The sequence below is a fragment of the Lagenorhynchus albirostris genome, chromosome 4 (genome assembly GCF_949774975.1).
Source record: "Lagenorhynchus albirostris chromosome 4, mLagAlb1.1, whole genome shotgun sequence".
NCBI classification, from domain to species: domain Eukaryota; kingdom Metazoa; phylum Chordata; class Mammalia; order Artiodactyla; family Delphinidae; genus Lagenorhynchus; species Lagenorhynchus albirostris.
The window spans coordinates 134,173,675-134,192,504 of NC_083098.1; the positions used below are offsets into that span (position 1 = coordinate 134,173,675).

The following is an 18,830-nucleotide window of genomic DNA, read 5'->3' on the forward strand; positions in this document are numbered from 1 at the left end:
CCCTCCTCCTCTCCTGCCCGATCCTCCCCGCTCCCCCTTCTCCTCCCTCCCACTCCCGGCGGCCTCAGCCGCCTCCATTTTCCAGATCTTTCTCGAACCCGCAGCTCCTCGGGCAGCCGTTGCCCGAGTGCTGACGGAAGCGGCCGAACTCGAGGCCGGGAGCAGCCTCGGGCGCGGAGGGGGAGCCGGCGCGCCTCCCCAGCGACCGAACGCGCAGGCGCAGACCCAAGTAACTGCCGGTTGGAGGCGGCCGAACCGCAGTGGAGAGAGACCTGGCTGGAGGAGGCTGCGGCGCGGGCGGCCTCCACCTCCTCCAGGGTTCCCCGACGCGCTGCCCTCGTTTTAATGCGCAGCGACTTCGGGTCATCTCTCCTTTGCTTCTCGTAGGAGTCGCAGTTCCAGGAACAACAGCCTAGAAGAGGACGCGGTCCCCGCACAGAGGGCTTCAGCACCATCCCCCCGACCATTAGGCGGCGGGATGTCTGTGGTCGGCATTGACCTCGGCTTTCTCAACTGCTACATCGCGGTAGCGAGGAGTGGCGGCATCGAAACCATCGCCAATGAGTACAGCGACAGGTGTACCCCGTAAGTGCCTTGTCTGGTCATAACCCTAGGAAACGTCTCCTCCCGACCCTTACGCTTGTCCCGCCCGCTGGTTTCTTCTGATGCGCGGAACTCTGAGATGACAGGTGCAGTGCATCAACTGCGATCTCTAGGGACCGCGGGTTGGCGCGCCCAGGTGGGAGTCGGACGTACTCGCTCCGCACAGCTGCTTTTCCTTCAAGGACAAGGGACTTAACTCGGAAAGCTGGCCCATCTCTCCTTTCTGTACCCACGCCCCCTCTTCCCCCCCGCCCACGCCGCCCACCACGCCTCTGTCTGCCGGCGGCCCTGCTTTAGTTTTCGGGAAAGGGATTGGAGTGGTACCACCACGATGTCCGGAACACTGGAGAAAGATCTTTGGTTACCCCTAGTGGGGCTTGTGTGGGATTATTGGCCGCGGGCGGGCATCGCCGCTCGCTCAGTAGAAAAACTGTTTATTCTTTTTTCCCTTCCTGCTTTCCCCATCTGTCAGCGTGACAGCTTTCTCTCAAAAAAAGTAGGAAATGAAAGCTTAGACTGCAAATATCAGAAGATGAGTTGCAAGTTCATCTGACCCAGAAAACCTTTTTTGTTTGTTTTTAAAGAAGAGATTGAGATATTCACGTTTTTATCTCAGTGTCCTTGAGAATTCGAGGTAATCGGATCGGTTTCCAGGGGCGTAGGTTAATGGTACATTAATAGGGAGAGAATCAGGGATGGGAGTCGTTGGCCTCAAGTATTGGTAATGTTCATCCATTAAAGGAAAGTGGGGGAGTTAGAACCTACCAAAAGCATATTTCTACAGAATGAACCGTTGGAGAGTCAGAGGCCGCTGCCCTGTATAAGCATGACTGTGAAGTGATTCCATTACAACACTTAACGAAACACTTAGGAGGAGTGGCATTATGTCATGGAAACATGTTTCCATAGTTCCATTGTTTCTCTGATCTGGGAAGTTAGCAAAGAATAGAATTAAGTAAGACAGGGTATGAAAAACTAGCTTCTTATTGTAGACTCCTGTTACCGGTAATTTTATGAGGAAACCAACTGTCCGTATCTTATTTCCTATGGAGAGGCAACTAAACATGTTAATTTGACCCTTCTGAATGGTCCAAAATACAATACTTTAAATATAAGACTAATCTTGTCAGTGTTAAGCTAAGCCTTTAAATAATTATATTACTACACTTTTATGAGTAATTTAAATTATGTCAAGGAGATGTTGACGATAGCTTACTTGAATCATTTTGTGCTTTGGTTTCTTTCCAAGAATATTCTATAAGGTTTTATACCACGTTTTTCTAGATTATATGCATTACATTTCTTTTACTGAAATTTTGGATCGTTGTATTCTCAAATGTGAGCATAGGTCAGTTAATTTTCATAGTACTGTTAGAACTCTTCTTTTTACATCTTTTTCTGGCTTTTACGCACAATGAGAAGGTGAAGTAGTAATTGTGAACTATTTATGACTTCATCTCTACAACGTTTTGTTTTAAGCCACAGCAGATATGGGCTTCTGCCAGAAAAGGACTAGGAAATTCCACTCTGCTCTTTCAGCAGAGTAAAGGTTAATGGGGGCAGTCTTTGGCTTCAGGGACTTAGCCTATGGAGAAAAAGTGAGAGGTAGGATGGACGTTCCCCTTATCTTTAAAGCCTTATCCTAAAAGGTCATAAACGAGAATTGTAAAATAGATACTGCATTTCCAGGCTCAGAAATCTTAGTAGTGGGTCCATGACTCTTTAAATTTAAAGAGCCTGGCCAAACTTTCAAAGAGAGTTATTTAGAAATTAGGCTGCTTATTTAAGTCTTCTAAAAGTCTCTTTGTTAATATTCTTAAGCACACTGGCAAATTCTGTGTGGCTGAGAGTTAATGATCTTTCTGATTGTAAGAGAGTCACTTCTATATCTAGATTTAATGAGCCTAATCCAAAGTAGAATGTTCTAAAGGTGGAAGGACTGTATTCCTAGCTTGTATCAGCAACTCTTCCCTTCTTTCTGTGGCTGTGTACTGTCATTTATCTCAGAAATATGTCTTTTATTGTTACTGAACTAATACTTCACTGTAGTCCAGTGTTCTTATACTGTATATTTGCTTTGCAGGGCTTACATTTTTGAGTGAAAACATAGCCCTTTCTGATCCCTAGACATTTATTCGTTAAATGCCTGTCTTGCAAAAAGCATAACTATTAGAGGACCTGTAACTTTTCTAATACACCACAGTGTTTAATAATACACAAAAACTAGCATTTCAAAAAAAATTTTTTTCCATATTCCAGTTGCTGACATCAAGGTAATATGACACAGGTATTTCTGAGATGCAAATACATTATAAAAAGATCCTGTGAGGACTTCCTGGATAGGCCAGTGTTTAAGACTCCGAGCTTCCACTGCTGGGGGCACGGGTTCGATCCCTGGTCAGGGAACTAATATCCCACGTGACCTGAGGCGAATAGAATAGAATAGATTAAAATAGGATAAAATATTGATAAAAAGGTCCTGTGGAAAAGAGGTAGGAAATGTTTGATTTAGTTGTTTTCAACATCCATACTTTTTCACATTTGTTTCATTCTTTAACAAACTTGATTATGGATTCATGGGAGAATCCCACGTATAAACAAAGAACAATTTAATGAAAAAGATAATTCCTTAAGTTTGGTGTACAATTAAGGGACCAAGGGCAAGTAGTTAAACCTGTTTTTCAGATTCACCTTCTGTAAAGTTGGGAGTGCTTGTACTAGCCTCTCTTATCTCGTGCATAAATTGAAGAGGAAGAAAGAAATTAACATGCATAAATTGAATAAAATATTAACTTATTTTTTCTGAATATTTTCTTATTTAAAATTATTATGCAAATAGTACATGTTTATTGTAGAAATATAGGCATGTTAAAAGATGACAATGAAAATTATAATTTTTCCATCCAGAAATAAAACTTCCAGATGGTTTTCTCTGTGTGTATTTCAAGGGTAGATTATATTTTATATTCTATTTGGTGTCCTTTTTATATATAAAATATATTTCTATACTATTAGTTTTAGTGTCTGTATAATCATTTCCTTAATTTAATTCATCCCTTATTGGATATTCAGGTTGTTTATATTTTCTTTTTATAAGCAGTGTTGCGATAACTATCTTTATAACTAAATTTTTGACCCTTAATTCCTTCAAATAAGTTCCTAGAAGTAGAATTACTGAGTGTGTACATTCTTAAGGCCTTAGATATGTTTGTATTGCTTGATTAAGTATAGATGTAGGGATTGGAATTTCCATGCTAGACTCAGTTATATCAAAGTGATTAGTTTCACACATGGGAAAAGAAAACTGCAGCCAGAAATCCTCATTCAGTATCAGATTAAAGCATGTGGTCAGCTAAAACATGCTGCCTGCCTGTATTGATAATAGTGATGTCTAGGTGCTAAGCATTGTGTTTGCGCTGTCACACATATCACACCAGTTCTATGAGTTTGATAATACTGGCTATCTTTTTCCGTAAGAAGCCTTAAGCAAAGTTAAGTATCTTGGCCAAGAACTAGTAAGCAGTGAACTGGATTCAGTTTCAGGCTGCTTTGACCCCTGAACCCCAATGTCCTTACATTATCCATTGGCATATGGATGGTATCTATATATTGGGTTCATGGGGGTGTCATGGGACAAATTGTTTGGGCAGTTACTGTAGAGAGAAGGATCTTTAATATCAGTCAAGTCATCTATTTTTGGCTATTTTTTTAAGAAGTATTATCTTGTTTTAAAATGTTTTAATATGCTTTTAAGTTATTTTAAGAACATGTAAAAATCTTGTTTCAATTTAGAAATTCATTAAAAAATATGTACACAAAATAAGTTAGTGTAAACCTATGGAGGAAAGTAGTGTGGAAAGAGTATAAACTATTAACAATGGATATTTCTTGACAGAATTATAGAGTGTGCTTTTAATACATAGTCTGTAATGTTTTGAATTTTTATGAACTTATTTTACAGTAAGGAAAATGGATCTTTTAATCAAACTATTATTTCAAGACATTTTTGTTAGGTGTACGTATTTGTTTTGTCATCAACATTCTGTAGGATCCGACTTACTGTTCAATTCTCTGTTTTTCTGTCTTCATTACTTTTTCCCTATTTCTTTTCCAGTGTATGTATAATCTGAAAATATGCGAAAATATTATTTATACACTACACCTCAGATATGTGAGATGTCCTCTTCAATGCACAGAAGTAGAAATCACTTACCTTGGGGTATTGAAAATAAAAATTTTTGTACACAGAAAATGACAAAACTACAGACATTAACAGTGGCTAGTTGGGTAGGAGGACTTTTTATGATAATAGCAGTTTGGAGTAGGAGAATATTTTTGCAGTTTTTTAAATTAAATATTCTTTGTACTATATGAAATGGTTTTGTTTGTATGTTTTACTATTAGCTTACATTAACTTTGATTTAAAATATTTTAAATACTGAAGAATTACATAAAGTAAATCTCATTTTTCTCTTTCCAGACACCTCCTAAACTTTAGTGTGTTTCTATACATTTGCAAGTATATGTATATAACTGGGATTTTTTTTTTAACGTAGAATTACATTATACATATTTTGCAATTGCTTTTTTCAAAATATACTGTGGACATCTCAGACTTGCTCATATGACTCTAATTTATCTCATCTTTTTAATGGTTGTACAGCATTCCGTTTATCTATACACTACCATTAGTGTACATTTCAAAATATTTTGCTGTTGACAAAGTTCAATGAACAGCTTTCCCACACCCTTCTTTTTTTAAAAAATGAAATTGTGCCTAAAGGAGTGGGTGGGCAGGTATCTCACACTTAAGCACGGCCAAAGCTAGAACTATAAAATCTTTTAGTATGAATATTATGCACAAAACAAAATGAATCTCCAGTCATTGCCTTGAATTTGTGGGTGACAAATTCTGAAAAGTTTCTAGAAGTCAAGGAATGATAGGTACAAATTACATAATATCTATTACGAGTTGAAGGTGTTTCATGTCATTGGTAGTCTTTTTAGTATGTGATCACTAAAATACAAATTAATGACCATAGCCATGTTCTAATAAAACTTAATTTGCAAAAATAAGTGGCAAGGGGTAATTTGCAAACCTCTGTTCTAGGCAGTCATAATCAAAAGACTTAAAATTACTGTGCATGGATATTTGTCTTTGAACTGATGAATTTTAAGTAAGATAGTCAGCTTTTAAAATAATGTGTCTAATCTAATAATTAATCTAAATAAACAATATGTCTCATTTAATGTATCTAATCAGCTTTTTAATTATTGTGTCTACCTATATAAATGTCTGTGATTTCTGTTAATGGGTTCAAGTTATAAACTAATTTGTGAATTATGCTTACTAGAAGCGTTTGGAAACTATTAAAGGAATTTTTATTATTTTTATCTGTTAAAATGTTTTATGCATTGTCCATATTGAAAGATTTGAAAGTTTATATTATTACTAAATCATATATGCCTAGAAGTTTTATACTTTTAAGTAGCAAGCTAAAAAGGAAATGGCAACAATCAGTCCTTTTGAGAACATTCCTCCCCCACCCCTTCTAGGGCAACTTTTTTCCAGATAGTTAATTTTGAGAAATAATAACTAGATGTTTTCTTTACTGTCAAACTCTCAGATCCCTTAATTTGTTTATAGGCATTGAAACACTCTAAGAATGTTGTCTCCAAGTTATTTGAACCACTAAGGAATCATTTTGTGCAGAACACTATTTGGGAAATGATGCAGTAGTTCTCAGCTGGAGGAGATGTTGTCCCCTAGGGTGTATCTGACAATATCTGAAGATATTTTGGTTGTCACACGGGGAGGGGGAAAGGAGGAGTGCTACTGGCTTCCAGCAGGTAGAGGCCAGAGATGCTCCTGAAATCCTCTAGTGCACAAAATAGCCCCACTCCCTCAAAAAAAATTAGCCCAAAATGTCAGCAGTACCAAGGTTGAGAAACCCTGCTCTATAGACATCTTGGCAACCATATCAGCGGTTGACAATTTGATTCAGAGCCAAATTGGCCATGCAAGGAGCGGACCTTTTGATTTAAACTAATTGATTGTCCTCTCATATCATTAATTCAGCTATTGTATGTCTTAGCATCTAATCAATGATAGCCAAAGAGGCTATAAATAGTAATTATGGTCTCATGGGACTGGCAAGGGAAAGCAGAGATTTCTAAAAATAGGGCTATTTTTAAAGTGTAAATGGTAAGATCAGGAGGTTTTGAATCCTTTGCTTTATAAAGAAGCAAACAAATTTAGTGTTGCCCTCTTAGGTGAGAAGTTTCATAGTCTATTGGCAGTATGTGTTTTCTCCAACCTAACCATGCCTTGGCTTTATAAAAATAGGCTTTATAAGAGAGACAGAAAGTTAATCTTAGATTTTAAGGGAAAATACAAGTACATCTTTCTTAAAGTAATATCCTGTCATTTGATTTTTATGCCCCTCCTCTACTAAAAGTGATATAGGACATTCAGAAGCTTTGCTTATTTGTTTAGAGTTTTGTGGCATTCTTTGAGAATCTAAGACTACCACTGTGGTGGCAACATCAGACTGGATATAATATATTTAAGCTGCATTGTGAACTCTCCTTTTTTTTTTCTTTTAGGTATAAAATGGAATTTCTAAATAGTAGTTGAAATAATATATAAAAAGTATAATATAATTGGATTATGTGATACATAGTTGGATAAACTGTTGAATATCCTTTTCTATAAGAACTTTTATATCAACCTAATATGTGTGTAATTTCCTTGGTATTACTAAAGGTCAGGTAAAAGTGTTGAAAGAGAATAGGTATTTAACTTATTTTGATTTTTCTGAGAATCCTTGGCAGGTATTTATTTAATGGCTGTGTTCTAGAATCTTTTTGAAAAAAAAAATTGAAGGAAGGAATTTGAAGAACTTTAGTATGTGAGGACAATTTTCTCTGTATTGAAACAGTATTTCCAAGTTATAACATTAAATTTTTAAACTTTAAAAGTTGTCTGCTTTTAACCTAAAAGAATATCTGATAATGATAACTGTTTAGCTTTCCTTGTGAAGTGATACAGGTGCAAAACATATTTCAGTGAATACAGCACTTAATAAATGATAGTTGAATCAATCTTATTTGGAACTAAGTGTTCTAACAAGTTAAACTCTTGAGAATCAACCTAAGAATAAGATTTTCTGTGCATTGAAATGTTGGTAGCCTCGTATTGAAAAAAGTATTCAGAAGTGTATCCAAATAATGGAGTTGAGAGTAAGATGAACTATAAACAGGCTAAGAGATGGCAAATCCATGTTTTCTCTGATGAGTTTTAGGGTGGAATGCCAACCATCCGCGTGGATTGCTATATCAGGTATGCAGATATCTACTCTGGCAAAGACTGTGTTGAATCAAGGAGTTATTTGCAAGAGAAATGAAGATGTCACCTGAACCACTGATTCTTACTATATCCTGTTTTGGCCAGATCACAATTAAAAGTAACTTCCATTTCGTTCATCTGTTCATCACATTTAACATTTTAGTCCTACATATATATCTGCTTGGATGTCTCAAAGGTACCTCAATCTCAACATGTCCAAAATAGAACTTGTGAAAGTCCATCCCCAAACGTGTCTCTCTTACAGTGTTTTCTGTCCCATTGCATGGCACCACTATCTACCCTCTTACACAAACTGGAAACCTAGACATTATTCTTGATACCTCTTCCTATTATGTATTCCAGCACTGTTCAATAAAAATAAATATAATGTATATGAGCCACATACATAATTTTAAATGTTCTAGTAGTTACATTAAAAAGCTAAGAAACAGGCAAAGTTTTAATATGCTTGATTAAATCACTATATTCAGAATCTTATTTCAACATGTAATCAGTGTTTTAAAATTAATGAGATATTGTAACATTTCTTTTTAAATTTTAAATCTTCAAAATCCAGAGTGTATTTCACACTTAAAATAAATACATCCAATTCAGATTAACTGCACTGGAGCTCCAGTGTCACAGTTGGTTAGCGCGAGGTACTTATACAGCCTAGCTGCGTTTCATGTGCCTGATAGCCACGTGTGTCTGGTGGCTGCCAGATTGCACCGCGAAGACCTAATTCATCACAAAGTCCTTTGAGTTTTAGCTCCTAAAATCTCTTAATTCCTTTTCCTTCTGTCTCAGCTGCTACTATACTGATAGAGATTATTGATAACTTCTAGCCCTCCTCCCATTCCTGTAGTCAAAATGATCTCCACCAGGGCTTCCCTGGTGGCACAGTGGTTGAGAGTCCGCCTGCCGATGCAGGGGACATGGGTTCGTGCCCTGGTCCGGGAAGATCCCACATGCTGTGGAGCGGCTAGGCCCGTGAGCCATGGCCACTGAGCCTGCGCGTCCGGAGCCTGTTCTCTGCAACGGGAGAGGCCACAACAGTGAGAGGCCTGCGAACCCCCCCGCAAAAAAAAATGATCTCCACCAAACACTCCCCTAATTGAATCCATCATCATTTACTCTTCCTTCAAATCTCATCACTTTCTCCGATAAGCCATTCCTGATCCTCTTTTAGGTCAATTCGTGCTGTTGCACCATGTGTACCCGTTTTTGTACCACCTAGTTTACTTTCACTTGTGACTCTATAGCAATATAAGTTCCAAGGGAGCCAAACGATGTCTGACTTTTTTCCCCTTATTATTATAGCTTTAGTACCCAACAGAGTGCCAGGCATGTAGTAGTTACTCAGTATTCATCTGTTAAATTGACTGAATGAACTTAACTGCTTACCTTCCCTGAAAAATCCTGTGTCCCCAGTATAACAATATCTTGTTCAGCCCTTGAAAAGCACTGTTCTGGGATCTTTTTTTTTTTTCCACTTTGTATTATATGTAAGCATGGAGTGTTCATTCTATTATTCAAAAGCCTTTAATGAACTCTCATAACCTACTGAAATATATTTCAAATTTATAATATATCATTTGAGACACTGTATAATCTGGCCCTCTGATGTATCTACCAAAATGTCCTATGAAACTAGCGAAGTTGTATTCTTCCTAGTCTCCAAGTGAGCATTAACCTTAGGAGCCATCTTCCCTTTCTTTCAGCAAGTACGTTGGTTATGTACCAGATGTCTAGACCAGTGCTATCCAGAACTTTCTATTCTACAGTGTATGTTCTATGTATTTTCTGTTCTCTGCATATCCAGTAGCCATATGTAGCTGTTAAGCACTTGGCTCTTGAGCCCTTGAAATGTGACTAATGCTGAGGAACTGAATTTTTAATTTTAGTCAATTTAAATTTTACTAGCTACATGTGGCTAGTGGCTACCATATTGGATAGTGCAGATCAAGGCAATGGGACATACATTATCTACCTACATGGCGTTCACATCCTACTGTGGAGATAGTAAAAAAATAAATTGTATCAGATGGTGATACATTATGGAGAAGAATAAAATTGGGGAAACAGGAGATGTATGTATTGGGGAGGAGCAAGAATGTTATTTATATAAGATAGAGAAGGTATCTCGGATAAGCTGACATTTGAGCCAGAGACATGAAAGAAGTGAGAGCTCATGGCATGTGTTCCAGAAAGAGAGAACAGCGTGTACAAAGTCCCTGATGCAGAAATGTGCTTGCCCTCTTCCAGAAATAGCAAGGAGACCTGTGTACCTAGATTGAAGTTCCAGAGTAGAGCAGCTAAGAACCAAACCATGAAGGGCTTTATTGGCTGTTGGGGAGATAGGACACCATTGAAGTGTTTTTAGCAGAGGAGTTTGTCTTTAAGAGGATCACTCAGGCTGTCATGTTGAAAATAGACATATACTGGGAATGTCCTTTTCCACAAAACAGATACATATTAAAATGTTTTCTTTTCTTTCAAGTCTTAATTCAGAAATCACATCTTTCACCTGCTTTTCTAAGCCTTATTATCTAGAAGTGATTATTCTCTTTTTTTGCTAGTATCATTCATAATTTTATTTTATATGTTGATTTTCTTTTGATAGACTATATTCTCCAAGCATAGTGATTGTAGCTAGTATACACACAATGCCTGTAAATATTTTTTGATTGAATGAATAATTACCTGTAATTACAACTGAAACCATGGAAACATTTTCTCGAATCACAACATGAAATTTTTTTTTGAAAGTTTTTTTGATAAAAATGTTACTCTACACTTGTTTTTATAAGCCGAATTACATTTGCAGTAATAAAAGCAACAATCATATTGTTCAAAGCATTTACCTATACTCACTCACTTAATCTTCACACAACTCTGTGAGTAGGTATTATTATCAACACTATCTTGATGGGAAGCGAGGCAAATAATGGTTAGGTAATTTCTACAAGGTTACTCAGCTGTTAATGGGCAGAGCCAGGATTTAGATCCAAGGAGCCTGGCCTTAACTAAATACAGTTAGTCTTTTTAGTAAGTCATAGACCAGTAGAATTTGAAAAACAATTTTGGGACCAATACAGTGTTGCCAAGTATTAGCACATTAAGAAAAATTCTAACCTTTATTCTGACCACTATTCTATTACTCAAGAGAGTTTAAAAATATGTAAAATTCTGATTTCAGTAACCTATTTTTTTGAGTAATACATAATTATATTCATTCCTTTAATTCATTTTTATATAGAGAGAAGCAGAATAATAGCACATTAGTATAAAAATACCTTGAGAACAAACTTTTTGTTTTTTTCCTGTTTAGAGCCTGTATATCTTTGGGATCAAGAACGCGAGCCATTGGAAATGCAGCTAAGAGCCAGGTAAATTGTTCCTGTAGATGTTTTGACTTACAGGCAGAGTTAACTTCATATTGGTAACTAAGCTCCCATTTTATGTACTTGAGAGTGAAAAAAGAGAATAAAGAAGATGACTGGTCCTTATATCTTTGTATCTTACTAGATATGTTTTGCTTTGGGTTGTAAAATATTTCTTGAATTTTATTTTAAAAAAATCTTAGTTGTGAAGTCAGAGTATGCTACCAAATGGCGTCAGTTTTTCCTTGTATGGTCACTTTCTATGAGGGATATCCTCCTATCTAGAATATATACTTCTACAACAAGTGAATGATGTCTTTGCAAAAGAAGGTGGGAAAAAATGGAGAAACTAATATGCAGAGTAATCCTCTGTGGCTACTATTTTACTACTACTTTACATGGAATCTGTTTAAGTATTTATATTTCTAGGCTTCTGAAATCCGTTTGCATAAAACATTCACTTTTAACATTCCATGCTATAGGTTCATCTTCCTTGGACTTTGTTTATTACCATGAACCAAAACCCTTAACAATTATTTCTTACATTTTAATATATACCTGAGTCTTCTTTATTACAAAATAAGTCTGTTTAATGGGGCATTTTTCCTCATGACTTTTTGTACTCAATTATTCAATTGACTCATTTATCCACGAATTTTTGCTTAAGATTTTTTTTTATGAAGATTGTCTTACAGTTGGCCTGTGTATGAATGTATTTTTTTCTTTCTTTTCCATTTTCATATTACATATAAACAAATGTTGTTTGTGCCAAAAGGACCCCTTTACTAAAGTTTACATCTCGTATTCTGGCTGATCTTCTTCTTCTTCTTCTTTTTTTTTAATTTTCCTTATTTTGGGGGGCTGCGTTGGGTCTTAGTTGCGGCACACAGGATCTTCGATGAGGCATGCGGGATCTTTTTGTTGCGGTGCTCAGGCTTCTCTCTAGTTGCAGCTTGTGGGCTTCTCTCTAGTTGTGGCATGCCAGCTTTCTCTCTCTAGTTGTTGTGCATGGGCTCTCTGGCTCCAGAGCGTCTGGGCTCTGTAGTTTGCAGCACATGGGCTCTCTCGTTGAGGCACGCAAGTTCAACAGTTGTGGCGTGTAGGCTTAGTTGCCCCGTGGCATGTGGGATCTTAGTTTCCTGACCAGGGATCGAAGTTGTGTCCCCTGCATTGGAAGGCAGATTCTTTAACCACTGGACCACCAGGGAAGTCCCCTGGCTGATGTTCTAAGTGTATCGTAGACCTCAGACTCTCTGAAGAAAGCAAACTATGAGTTACTTCTCCAAAAAAGCTAAAGAGATCAACATGGTAATTCAGCATCCCAGTAGTTTTCATCTCGTAATTGAAGATCAAGATCTACTTGGCTTTAAAGATCACTGAGAGGGAAACAACTGGATCTCAATAATATTCTATAGTTTGAACTACATGTTCTAGTTAATGAAAAAAATTACTTTGCCAAAATACAAGCTATTTACAAATTAAGACACTTTAACTTAGCATCATGTTACATGGAAGGAGTTTTAATTTACTAGCCTAGGAGCAGTTTTCAGCAGTGGAAGCAACATAGTACCACAAAGAATAAGATATTGAGAGTAAAAGAAGAACATGGCAATAAAAAACATAGTTTAAATAAAAACACAAATGAAAGTGGAAAGAAAGAAATCAAAGATACTAATTTATTAGCCCAAAAGTGTTGAAGAAAGCCAGAAATGAGTTGTAGATAGATTTTCATTGTATTATTTGAAAAGTTTTAAAGTTTTCTTTTTTGAATCTAACATTCCTAAGGTAGGAGCAGAGTTGGAGGGGCAATAGTGTAATTTTTCTATCAATTAGAAACCAGAAGAATGAATGATTGTGTGTGATTCTGAACTTGGATATGTAGGATAAGGAGACTTGGTGATTCTCAAGTATTAGCATAGTGTTTATTTTGCATTAATTAAGTAATTGATAAATAAAAGTGTTTACTGCCAACAGATAATCACGAATGTAAGAAATACAATTCATGGTTTCAAAAAGCTTCATGGGCGATCATTTGATGATCCTGTTGTGCAAACTGAAAGGATCAGGCTTCCCTATGAGCTGCAGAAGATGTCTAATGGAAGTGCAGGAGTTAAGGTAAGCTTATATTCCCAGAATGCAAACATATGTTCAAATTAAAGAAACCAAATATGATAATATTGCCTGTTTTTAAATATTTAAAAATTTTTTAATTTAACTCCTTTCCTCTGGATGCAGTACCTTTATACCAAAAATACAGGCAGTTTTCGTAATATACTTTAGTGAATGCAAAAAACGAATCTGATTTAGAATAATAATCTTTTTAATCCAAATACTTTTATTGTCAAGAAAAAAGGATTATTATTTGGAGAACTTTCAGAGGTGAACCACTTTTAAGGAATAAAGGCAGATGTGATTTAGAAAAATAGACCCCAAAAGTATGTTAATTTCTATAATGAGCTTTCTCTAATTTAGAAGAATCTTATAACATATTACAGAAGTAGTAAAGCAAACTCTTCTTCCAAGTAAGAGATGGATTCTGGATTTTTACTTCTGCATCCTGAGACAAAGTTATAGATTGGTTAACAAAAACTAACAGAATACCCCAAACCACAGAGTTACTATATGGCTCAGCGATTCTACTCTTAGGTATATACACAAGAGAATTGAACCATATGTGCACACAAAAATTTGTACACTGATGTTCATAATAGCATTATTTATAATAGCCAGAAAGTGGAAACAACCCAAGCGTCCATCAGCTGATGAGCGGATAAACAAAATGTGGTATAGCTATTCAATGGAATATATTATTTGGCCATAAAAAGGAGTGAAGTACTGATGTGTGCTACAACATGGATGAACCTTGAAAACATGCTAACTGGAAATAAGGCAGATATAAAAGGCCGCATATTGTATGATTCCATTTTTATGGCTATCCAGAATCAGGCAAATCAATAGACATGGAAAACAGATGTGTGGTTGCTAGGAGTTAAGGGTAAGGGGGAATGGGTGAATCTACTACTACTACTGCTAATGGGTCACTCTTTTTAGGGTGATGAAAATGTACTACAGTTAATGGTAATCAGTGTACAGCTTTGAATAGACTAAAAACCACTGAATTATATACTTCAGAAGGATGAACTTTATGTGATATGAATTATATCTCAAAGTTAAAAATTTTAATAGCTGATTTTAAACTTGATATATATTTCCATGTTTAGAAGAGGGTTCTGACTACGGGATGGATGATGAGTTGTAGTAAGGAGACATGAGACTTACAGTAGTTCAAAAAAGACACCATGAGAGATTAAAGACAAGTTGAAAAATGGTGAAATTTGTGGATCAGGAGGTGAAATTTGTGGATCAGGAGTTTCTGACTAGGAAGCTGGATGGGTCATGATAGCAATAAATGAGATAAAGAATAATATTCACATGTCCTTTAGATATGATAACTTCTGGTTAATGACTCTTTGTGGAACAGTTTTATTCTAAACTACTTAAATTCTTTTGCTTTTATTCTTTCAAAAGAAAATTAAAAATTATGCTTTGTGAGTAGTTTGATAAAAACAAAATAAATTATTTTTACAGAAAGCCAAAACCTAATTTTTTTGACATATAACATTGTATTAATTCAGGTGTACAACATAATGATTCAATATATGTATACATTCAGAATGATCACAGTAAGTCTAGTTAACATCCATCACTGCACAATTTTTTTCCCCTGTGATGAGAACTTTTACCATCTACTCCATAACTTTCTCTATCTTTTTTTGCCCTCTAGTTTTGGTGGCCATGTCTTATGAAAGAATGCACTAGAAGTAAAGTCTTCTCTTGTTGCAGAGCACGGACTCTAGGCATGCGGGCTTCAGTAGTTGTGGCACGCAGCCTCAGTAGTTGTGGCACATGGGCTTAGTTGCTCCATGGCATGTGGGATCTTCCTGGACCAGGGCTCGAACCCGTGTCCCCTGCATTGGCAGGCAGATTCTTAACCACTATGTCACCAGAGAAGTCTGAAGTAAAGTTTTAACACCTTGTATGTCTTTTTTTTTTTTGGCCCGGCTGTGCAGCTTGCAGGATCTTAGTTCCCCGATCAGGGATTGAACCACGGCCCACAGCAGTGAAAGCGCCAAGCCCTAACTACCGGACCACTAGGCCAAAACCTAATTTTTAAGTGATACAATTTTTATACAGTCATAGTGAGTGCATGTAAGCTAGCTGAAGAGGCTTTGAAAACGTTAATCAGTCCTGTGTCAAACTAAGTTTCTTCATCTTTTGAAGACTGAAGATCTTTAGCATTCAACTTCTCAAGCATTTTATCCACTTATTTTTTCTGACATTTGTTTGAATAAACTTTGATGTTTATTTCATCTAACTTTTATATTATTTTTAAAAATACTGTACAGTTGTGCCTCCTATAATCAGACTAAGACACATGGGTACTTGATTCATTTTCCCTTGTTTCAATGTGCTTGATTTCTTCCCATGTTTAAAGACAGTAATTTCATGTAATGCTTGGTTTTGAACTTACTTGTAAATTGATATGGAAACAAATGACTATCAATTTTAAGTCTGTTTCAAAGTAAATTTTGTATAATTATTTATGCATACTTATACACTTATATACAAACATGCATTGTGCTGCTTGAGAAGTTCTTTAAAGCTCTTCCAAAGTTTAGTGTATTCACTCCATTGGGGTACAAAGTTAAAAGGCATAGCGTTTTCTTCTGTAAGTTGGATGTAGTTATCATATGGGTTCTAAGGTAACTTTGTATTGCTTATAAATATTGTGGTTGTCATTATGAAAGGGTTTGATTACTTGAATAAAGCACAGTATTCCTTGGTCAAGAAGCACTGTAAAGTTTCATTTTAGGTGCTTAAATTCAACCTAGTCTTAAACCTGTGTATGAGATGAAGTAGTTATTTTAAAAAATAATTTAAAAATTCCATGTATACATCTATATACAGTAATATATATTAAATTTCTTTTTTTTTTAAATAAGGAATTTTTTTTTGGCTGTGTTCTCATTTCCTTTTCACAAAACTGTATTACTAAAGTTTTCATTTTAAACCCAAGAAGAGTTCTAACTTCCAAAAGAAAGATTATTTGATCTTTTTCCCCTTATTTGTTTATAAGAGTAGTGAATGATAAAACTTGCTCTTCTGGGAGATGGGGATCTGGAGCATGTAAAGACACTCTTGATAATTTATTTGGTTGTAATACTATGTGTAAGGCACTGGAACTTCAGAGATGAGACATAATGATACGAGAGCAATCCTTTTGGTATATAACTTCATTGAGCAAGGACTTTGCCTTTTTCACTGTTGTGTATCGATCATGTATAAGGTAGGTGCTCATAAAATACTAGGTCAATAAATGACTCTTGATAAATATCTCCTCTTTTGGCTTTAGGCGCGATACCTAGAAGAAGAGAGACCTTTTGCAATCGAGCAAGTTACTGGAATGCTGTTGGCTAAGCTTAAAGAGACTTCAGAAAATGCTTTGAAGAAACCAGTGGCTGACTGTGTGATTTCAGTAAGTTTTACCTCAGTAATGAACACTCTTGAATCATATTTTCCAGTGTATTAATGTTGTAATGAAATATTTTTCTTCCCTTTTCTTTATTCCTTCTGCCCTTATCCAGTAAATAACCTAAATCCATTTTTACTTTTATGTTAAAAAATTATTTTATTTGATAAAGTTCAGGATTGAGTTTCCCATAAAGTTAACTGTGATAATCAGTGAATCTTAAAATAAAAACTAATGTATTTGATTAGTTGGTGACTGCTGTACCTGCCACTTATCCCTAAGAATCTTTCCAGGTAGCACTTAATGTCCCACCCCTAGGGACCGACCTTAGTAACATTTATGTCAAAGGTTGAAAATGCCCAGTTGGGAATTTGAGATTCTGTATATTCTGTATCAGAAATAAAAGATCCTTTTTTTAAAATGATAAATTAGATGTATTTAACGTGTATACTTCCAGAAGTTTTGACATACGCATACACCCGTGAAACCATCGTCATCACAATCAGTATAATAAACACATTTATCACCCCTCAAAATCCACTTGAGCCTTTAAGATAAAAATTGTTTTTATATAAGATGAACAACATGATGCTTTGATATACATAGTGAAATGATCACTACAGTCAAGCAAATTAACGTATCCATCTCCTGTGGTTACTTTTTTTGTGTTTGTGTGGTGAGAATACCTGAGATCTACTTTCTTAGCACATTTCCAGTATATAATAGAGTATTGTTAAGTGTAGTCACCATGCTGTACATTAGATTTCTAGAACTTATTCATTCTACATAACTGACATTTTGTACCCTTTGGCCACTGTCTCCCCATTTCCCCGACTCCCTGCCCCTGTTAACCACCATTCTACTCTATCATATGAATTAGACTTTTTTAGATTCCACATATAGGTGAGATCATGCAGTACTTTTCAGAAAGAAAAGATCTGTCTTTTAAAGATTCTTAACAAAGCGTTTAATCTTTTACCCCCTGTTTTATCTCTTGAGATCCCATTATATATTGATAACTAGTTTTTAAGTTATATGTTGTCACCTAAATGTGAATATATTCTTAGTATTGTTAAACTTGACTACGTAAGTTCAGGAGTCTCATGTCATCAGAAAAATAGAATCGTATTATGAACTCTTCAATGAATTTAGTAATTAAAATTTGTCAGGTGTATTTATTTTTTTTTTAAATATTTATTTATTTGGTTGTGCTGGGTCTTAGTTGCGACAGGCGGGCTCCTTAGTTCCGGCATGCGTGTGGGATCTAGCCTTGACCAGGGATCGAACCTGGGCCTCCTGTATTGGGAACATGGAGTCTTAACCACTGTGCCACCAGGGAAGTCCCTGTCAGGTGTATATAGAATTTTTAAATGAGAGAAAAATATTAGCTTAGTATTTTGTTTTCCAGTCATTTTGTTATAGTAAATGATAGAGTTTACCATTGTCCAGGCCCTATTAAAGGCATTTAATGTGTATTAACCCATTTAATCCTCAGAACCACTCTGTAGGTAGGATATTATTAACCTCAGTTTCACAGATGAAAAAACTGAGACACAGAGAAGTTAAATAACTTGTGGTCATAACTCTTCCATTATACTGCTACTTGAAAGTATATGTCAGAATGGTGCACATTTTAAAAATGTATCTTAAATTCAAATCATCCCTATTTATTTAGCCATACTTGATTTTACTTTCATGTCAGAAATTAGTATCAGAACATGGCATTGTGAACTTCTTGGGCATTATTAACTTTGTAATCAGTGCAGTAGACCCATGTGAGCTGTACAAAGGGAAGTATTTTCTGCTCTATGCACTGTCATATCCCTAATGGCTAGAAAAGTACTGGTACATAAGTGCTTAGTGAAAATTAAGTGAACCATACCTTATAATTTAGATTTTTGTCTGAAGGATAATACCAAAATCAGGATATACAAACTTATCAAAATTCAAGTTCTTTTTGTGTTCT

At 35.9% G+C, this 18,830-nt stretch overlaps 1 protein-coding gene and 1 long non-coding RNA gene across 2 annotated transcripts in view; one reads left to right on the forward strand and one right to left on the reverse strand.

Moving 5' to 3' along the window:
• The first annotated feature begins 252 nt into the window (after nt 1-252).
• HSPA4L (heat shock protein family A (Hsp70) member 4 like) overlaps nt 253-18,830 on the forward strand; it is a 50,345-nt gene continuing 31,767 nt past the window's right edge. The window contains exons 1-4 of the mRNA XM_060148688.1: nt 253-585; nt 11,283-11,340; nt 13,309-13,449; nt 16,748-16,870. Of these exons, the coding sequence (XP_060004671.1) occupies nt 479-585; nt 11,283-11,340; nt 13,309-13,449; nt 16,748-16,870 (429 nt within the window). The 5' untranslated portion in view covers nt 253-478. The remainder of the gene's footprint in view (nt 586-11,282; nt 11,341-13,308; nt 13,450-16,747; nt 16,871-18,830) is intronic.
• The window catches only part of LOC132520026 (uncharacterized), an 86,372-nt gene continuing 70,400 nt past the window's right edge, over nt 2,859-18,830 (reverse strand). Inside the window, exons 3-4 of the long non-coding RNA XR_009540412.1 lie at nt 4,664-4,729; nt 2,859-3,026 (exon numbers count right to left, since the gene is read on the reverse strand). This is a non-coding gene — a long non-coding RNA (uncharacterized LOC132520026). The remainder of the gene's footprint in view (nt 3,027-4,663; nt 4,730-18,830) is intronic.